At 37.2% G+C, this 6813-nt stretch overlaps 2 protein-coding genes across 4 annotated transcripts; both read left to right on the top strand.

Moving 5' to 3' along the window:
* Positions 1–1736, top strand: LOC100186405 (brain protein I3-like). Its single transcript, XM_002127436.3, has 3 exons — positions 1–119; positions 806–986; positions 1502–1736. The coding sequence occupies exons 1-3, from the start codon at positions 101–103 to the stop codon at positions 1629–1631; spliced, it is 330 nt and encodes a 109-aa protein (XP_002127472.1). The 5' UTR covers positions 1–100; the 3' UTR covers positions 1632–1736.
* Positions 1737–4732: 2996 nt separating this feature from the next.
* On the top strand, positions 4733–6813 carry LOC100176190 (brain protein I3-like). Of its 3 annotated transcripts, none has more exons than XM_026839368.1 (4): positions 4733–4858; positions 5499–5562; positions 5992–6181; positions 6601–6813. In XM_026839368.1, exons 2-4 carry the CDS (start codon positions 5523–5525, stop codon positions 6728–6730), a joined length of 360 nt encoding a protein of 119 aa, XP_026695169.1. In that variant the 5' UTR covers positions 4733–4858; positions 5499–5522; the 3' UTR covers positions 6731–6813. The 3 variants fall into 3 exon arrangements, with proteins under 3 accessions (XP_026695169.1, XP_009857624.1, XP_026695170.1); XM_009859322.3 differs by having other exon boundaries at positions 4733–4863; positions 5501–5562; XM_026839369.1 differs by lacking the exon at positions 4733–4858 and adding an exon at positions 5040–5336 and having other exon boundaries at positions 5501–5562.

The raw sequence follows: 6813 nt of genomic DNA, 5'->3' as shown, positions 1-6813 counted from the left end.
ACGTCAGCAACCTATTGTTCCATAACAATCGCTCCATTCCAGAGTTAGTTGGTGTTCTAAAACTTCAAAATCCCGAACTTTAATATTATTACGTCACAATATGACTTATCAACCACAAGGTAAGATTGACGTCATTATATACATCATAGAAATATTATAAGTTAATTTACGCATACTCATTAGTGTTTGTTTTTATTTCCATGGTAACTGTGACGTCACAAACTAATCCAATACCAGTGATTGTTACCAAGGGGATAGTTAACAATGGTCATTGATGTGAATCAACGATTCTTTAACGTCAAATAAAAGGATTAACGTATGACGTCACAATGGTGTTTATTACGTTTGTCACAATTTCATGGCATCTTTGGTCAAGACACTTAACGACAATTGCTCCAACCCAGTGGTCACTAATGAGTTGTACAGATTGTCAGCCATATATAAAAATAATCACCCACAAAAACTCATAAGCGGGTTCGAGGTGTATGAAACAGAACACCCGTGTTATAATGACTTTCGTTTCCCCGCCATGCGAGGATAAATAAGTTACATACGTGGTAACTTGTAAGCGGGTACGAGGTGTTTGAAACAGAACACCCGTGTTATAACGACTGTCGAAGTTACATCTGCTCCGCATTGTTAACAGCACATCCGTATTGCTCAAAAAAATCATCAAAGTTATAATTTTTGTTGGTGATTTTCATTACCACGTGGCCGACATACTTTGTATACCAGATGAACCGAAACACTGTATTACATTAAGCTTGGTAGCAGAAGTAACAAACTGTTTGAATTATCCCATCAGCCCCTCCCGCATACGGCCACCAGCCAGTATACAACCAACAACCGATGCCGATGCAACAACCGATGCCGATGCAACAACCTGTTATCAACGTTGTACAACAACAACAACAGCAACAACAACAACAACCGTCGGTGGTTGTGGTCGGTGGGCAGGGTGGTGGACTGGGGTGTCGTAGATGCGGGTTTGTTGTTTCTATGGATGTTTATATTGTGTTTATGTTATTGCATTATACCAGACAGTAGATCATTCGTATTTTACGTGAATATTAAGTTTTTTGCTTTGCTTGAAACTGATATTTTGGTGAAAACAAAACATTCGCCAGCAAAGTGTACAAAGTGTTGTCGGTGTACAACAATATTACCAGTTTCACCAAAACACAAGCTCTGCGGAAAATCCTCATGTATTTGTTCCTTTTGTGCTGCTGTAATCTGACATAATGTAACAAAAGTTTTTGTGATAAAAATCCCCCCTTGACGTTTTGCCTGGTGACAAACAAAGCTTAGCAAACAAATTTACATTTGTTACCAAAGTGGATTTTTTAAATATAATGTTTTGTATAACAGCGGCAAAGTACAGGTTTATTATTTATTTTTAAGACAAATAAAATGTGATTAATCCCAACACATTTACCACACACATATTTCACAAATATTATTTAACACATAAATAATCTGATTAACCCCGTATTTCCCACAGAGCTACTGGCCTCTCTGATTCGTTCACATGTTGTGGGATTTGTTTGGCGATCTTCTTCTTCCCAATTGGTCTCATATGTTGTTTCTGCATGAGAGAGAAGAAATGCTCAGGGTGCGGAGCCCCTTACTAATCCAGGAACGCGAATGACTTGATCTGAAATCAAACATTTGACTTACAATAACTATGTTGCTGTATTGGATTTATCAATGTAAATAAACTATAATTAACCAGCAGATTGCATCGTACAATACATTTCATAAAATGACGTTTTCGGTTACAGATGCTTTTGTTGATACTGTGGGGGAAGATGGGACACCTTTAGCACATATTATCTAAAATTCCTGATCATGTTTTAAACAATTAACATCGGTATATGGGATTCGTGAGGATATAGTTTTATATTTCTTTGAATGTTTTTGTTTATTACCAAATGAGAGGAAAAAATAGAATGAAAGATGTCCCATCTTCCCCACCCTACTATATATTAAACTATAGGTCCCTACAAATATAGCGGAAACTATGGGGAATTACGTTATAACAACAAACTTTATAGCAAACTTATGGATAAAACACGACCTTATTAAATTAAAGGCGTGACCGTTACACCCAACTAACACTATATGACGAATTAACCTTTATGTTCAATTTTGAAGTTAAGGCATTACACCAACTCTAACGCGATGAAATTCACTTTTATAATATTCACATTTCGACTTTAATCTCGTCGCTTAACGTTTTTGCTTGGGACATTTTTTAACACTTAATCAAACATAAGAATTGTTCATTGAAAATAACCTTCAGTTTGTTACGTCACAATCCATATCTGTTTGCTTCCAGGAATATATATTTGGTTGGGAAATGCTGGGGGGGGGGACTAACTTTATCAATTTATTTCTTCGAACACGTCAGCAAAGATTAAATTAATTAAAACAACCAATAGAAGCCGAAGATAAAAGTCGTGAAAGTACAAAAAGTAAAGTAACCATGTTTTAAAAAACTTCAATTAAATAAAGATATTTTGGGAAGTCATGTTTTTCAACTTTTTTAAAAACGTAGTTTATGTCCTTTGATCCGGAACTGTTTTATTAGCGTCGTCGTTGAAGCGCGTCGTAGTATATCCTTGAGGGTTGTAGTGGATTTGGTTGGATCCTCAAGTTACAACACATATGTGGGATTGGCGAACTAATCTTGTTCCAGTTTCTTACAAAGGCAAAAATAAAATAACTTTTATTACTATGCAATAAAATCGAACTCCGCAGTATATTTGGCACCACTCAAATGTGTTTGCTAAATTCAATTTATTCTAAGATTCTTGTATAAATATCAAGCACTTAACAGAATGTTTACTTAAGGCAAAGTGGGGAAGCAACGTATTCTTGTCTTTCTACAATGTCGGTTCATTTTATATTTTACGATTTTCCCACCTCTCCCGTGATGTCATACTACAGTTTCTGTTTCGGCCTATTATGACGTTTGTGAGCTCCGCAGTGCGGTCTAGCGGCCACAACCTCAGACCAAAAGTTATGCCGTGTTCAAATCTCGACGCTGCTACGATTGTGGTCGTATGTATCCTTAGCAAGACTTAACGGTAATTACTTCAACCCAGTGGTCACTAATTGGTTGTCTAAAATGTCAGCCATACATAAAACAGGTTTGGTCCAAATTACCGTTTATGTTTCGCCATCTTTGTTGATCGGGAACAATGAATTATTCACTGTATTATGACGTAACAACCATGTTTGTTAATTATTTATGACGCTAACTTTAGAAATGTATTTTAATTGTTTGCAAATAGAAAGTTTTGTTTTGTATTCTCACGAAGCAAACACAGGTGTTATGTTTGGGCAGAAAAGTGAAATTATAAGTTTGTTTGTGTAGAAGCAACGCTGTGGTAGCATGCATAGCAACATGACATCTTTGTTTTATTAGTTTAACAGCCACACTTTGTGTTTTACACTCAAATAGTTTTTACCGGGGCGTGTTTTGAATGTCGTTTTGTTACTAATCTAATTCCCTTTTCTTCGTTGTTTTAATTAATTTGATCTTCGTTATTTTTGTTCGGTTAAAATTAAAAAATATAAAGTATTTAGGCAATCAAAGGTTCGTATGTGACATTGTGACGTAATATACTTGAACACTTGGTATTACAATAAATAGTATTGGTGATTGTGACGTCATGAAACCTTCGTAACTATGGTAACGGTGATGATGCGTGACGTAGTGGGGGATTTCCCGCAACGCTTGAAGATTGTTCAGTGGTATCATCAGAAGCATGTGTGGTGGGGGGGATTCGCCATGCGGTTCAACTTAACTTATTTATACTCTCATTCCGCAGCAACAACAGTCGTTATAACACGGGTGTTCTGTTTCATACACTTCGTGCCCGCATACGAGTTACCACGTATGTAACTTTGTAGGTGATTGTTTTTCTGTATGGCTGACAACTTAGACAACTCATTTATAGTGACCACTGGGTTGGAGCACTTAGTGTCTTGCCCAGGTAATCACACCCCACAATGGTAGCATCGAACCCGTATTATGTGTGTGATGCAAGCGCTCAACCATATAGAGTCACACCATTGATATAATTCCAGGGGTGGCACATGCATGATGATAATATACTGGTGGGTGGTTTCTTTGTTGTTGTGGTAGTTTAATATGTTGTAAAACAAAAATTACAAATATTAAACGTAAAATAAAATGTTTGCCTAAAAAGTCGTTAAATTTATTAGTCAGATGAAACAGTTTAAACATTCCACCCCCCCTTTGTATGTTCTGTGTGAGTAAGAAGGATCGGTCAGTCGCTTTCGATTGTTGGTACCTTGTTATTTTAGTATGAATCATACGTTTACTGCCTACTGGGACGTTATACACTGTTGCTTGCCAACGGTTATAGATGTACTATATAACTGTAAAGCTAACATATTATAATAATGTGTTTGCGGCAAGTTGTAGCCTATTGATCGCTGTTGATCGTTTCGTTCGATTATTCAAACAAACTCATATTTGTAAATGTCGTTTTGTTTGAACATTCGCTCAACAACATAATCTTTAATATTTCGAATCTAAGCGACAATTATTTATTCGCGCCCCTAAAATGACGTAAAATGAGTGTGACGTCATACTGGTTTTAAATTCTTTACTAGAATTGTGATTTCGATAACTCGAGTGAGCCGTTCTAGAAGCTATAAACGTGTGTGACGTCATAACAGCTCGGGGTTGTTTCTCAATGAACGTTACTGCAGTCGTCTATGACGTAAAAGAGTGAAGTGTTATCAACAAGCGGCGTAGTTTCCATAATCGCTCAGAGAAGTCACAGCAACCAGAAGTTTGTTTTGAGAAAAGGATATTGTTGTGGTTGGGTGCGGTATATTAGTTATAGAAAGTGGGGGATAGTAATGTATAGTAGGTTGAGGGAAGATGGGACACCTTAAGCACATAATATCTAAATATCTTGATCGTGTTTTAAACCGTTAACAACGTTTTATATGAGTGGTGAGGATATAGTTTTATAATTCTTTGAATGTTCTTTGTTTACTACTAAATGGAACAAGGAAATGGAGTTAAAGGTGTCCCATCTCCCCCACTCTACTATATAGATATATGTTAAGCGTTTCAATGCATGACTGAACCAGCCACGCCCACTGTAGATTATGATATGTTTTGTTTGAGTCACTGCTTGTACAGTCATGTCACTTTAGTTTCAGTTTTGTATCGTATTTGTTGTTGGTTAATTAGTTACTGATTTTAATATAAGGTTTGGTTGGTACTTACTACACTGTTCAATATATTCATTCCGGATGTAATACAACTGCTGTGTGCATGGTGTAATACTGTAAGCAGCGCTGTTTGTATTCACTTTATAATGCAACATAGTGTATGCAACATAGTGCATGTATGAGTTCATTGAACCATGTGTGCTGGTGTTTAAACAGCAAGTAGATGTAATGCGTGATGTACAGTATATGGGAAAAGTTGAGAAGTTTATTTTGTTTACAGATATTTAAATAAAAAATAAGAAATGGCCCAACAAGCTCCCCCGCCCTACCCCGCACACGAAGGTACGTCATAATATCATAATACGTAACAATGCTCATTATAATACGTAACAATACTCATTATTTATCATGAGATAAGAATTCTCGTACACGCAAATACGAATTATGACGTTATTATACGGTATTAATACGTAACAAAGTTAGTATTTTTATATTTCTTTGTGATGCAACAATAATTAAAATTTAGGTATTTTAGATGTTCTGTTGGTTTAGATGCCACACATAATAAAACACATAGTAGAGAGTGGGGAAAGATAGGACACATTTTCATTCTATTTTTCTCGTCCGAATTCACTTAGTTTTTTTGATACTTACTTTAAGCCTGTACGTTATTTATGTTTTCTGTTGTTCTGTAACTTAATTCATCCCATTAGAAGCGCATAAACGTATACATTCTTTGCGTCTATTTTTAATCCGTAATTTTTATAACAGGTGAGAAACCGCCCATGCAGAACTATGGTGCCCCGCACCCCCAGCAACAGATGGGGTATGCGCCCCCACCTCAACAGCAAATGGGGTATGCGCCCCCACCCCAACAACAAATGGGTTACGTCCCACAGCAGCAAGGAGTTGCACAAGCCCCTGTGGTGGTCGTACAAGCAGGAGGATGCCCAAACTGCAGGTATTACGTCATAATGACGTTACAAACTGCGGTATACGTGCAGTCATTTTATTGTTATTGTTTTCTGGATATATTAACCGTCCACATAGTTAGCGGAGTATCCACATAATTGTATCATATGACCGCCCACCTGTAGACGGTGGTTCAGTAAGTGCGCCCGCCTCTGTTCGAAAGGATATGGCTCGATGCTGTAACCACTGTGGGCGTATGTGTCCTGCCTTTAACCCAGTTGTCCAAATTATCAGCCAAACAGAAAACAATCACACACAAAGTTACATACGTGGTAACTTGTAAGCGGGCACGAGGTGTGTAAACCAAATCACTCATGTTATAACAACTGTCGTTACCCCGCCATGCGAGGATAAATAAGTTACAGTAAATTAACCCGAAACATAACAACGATTCCTCTTTCACCACAGAGCTGGTGTGATGGTCGACGACTACACATGTTGTGGAATCTGTCTCGCTATATTTTTCTTTCCCATCGGTATCTTATGCTGTCTTGCTATGAAGCAAAGGAGATGTTCCAACTGCGGAAAAACATTCTAAACATAACTTACGCATATTTGTAACTGGGCCCATCAACTTAACGTGGCAATAATGTAATAAACAAAGTTTATCGCCACAACACC

Source organism: Ciona intestinalis, unplaced genomic scaffold (assembly GCF_000224145.3).
Source record: "Ciona intestinalis unplaced genomic scaffold, KH HT000208.1, whole genome shotgun sequence".
Classification (NCBI taxonomy): Eukaryota; Metazoa; Chordata; class Ascidiacea; order Phlebobranchia; family Cionidae; genus Ciona; species Ciona intestinalis.
The sequence above is the reverse complement of the archived record's forward strand: the minus strand, read 5'-3'. Positions and strand labels throughout refer to the sequence as shown.

Bases quoted from the DNA above. Each gene is read 5' to 3' on its own strand.
- LOC100186405 (XM_002127436.3), top strand. The intron at 987-1,501 runs GTTTGTTGTTTC...TATTTCCCACAG, and splicing joins CTGGGGTGTCGTAGATGCGG to AGCTACTGGCCTCTCTGATT.
- LOC100176190 (XM_026839368.1), top strand. From the start codon at position 5,523: ATGGCCCAACAAGCTCCCCCGCCCTACCCCGCACACGAAG. The intron at 5,563-5,991 runs GTACGTCATAAT...TTTTTATAACAG, and splicing joins GCCCTACCCCGCACACGAAG to GTGAGAAACCGCCCATGCAG. The intron at 6,182-6,600 runs GTATTACGTCAT...CTTTCACCACAG, and splicing joins GGAGGATGCCCAAACTGCAG to AGCTGGTGTGATGGTCGACG.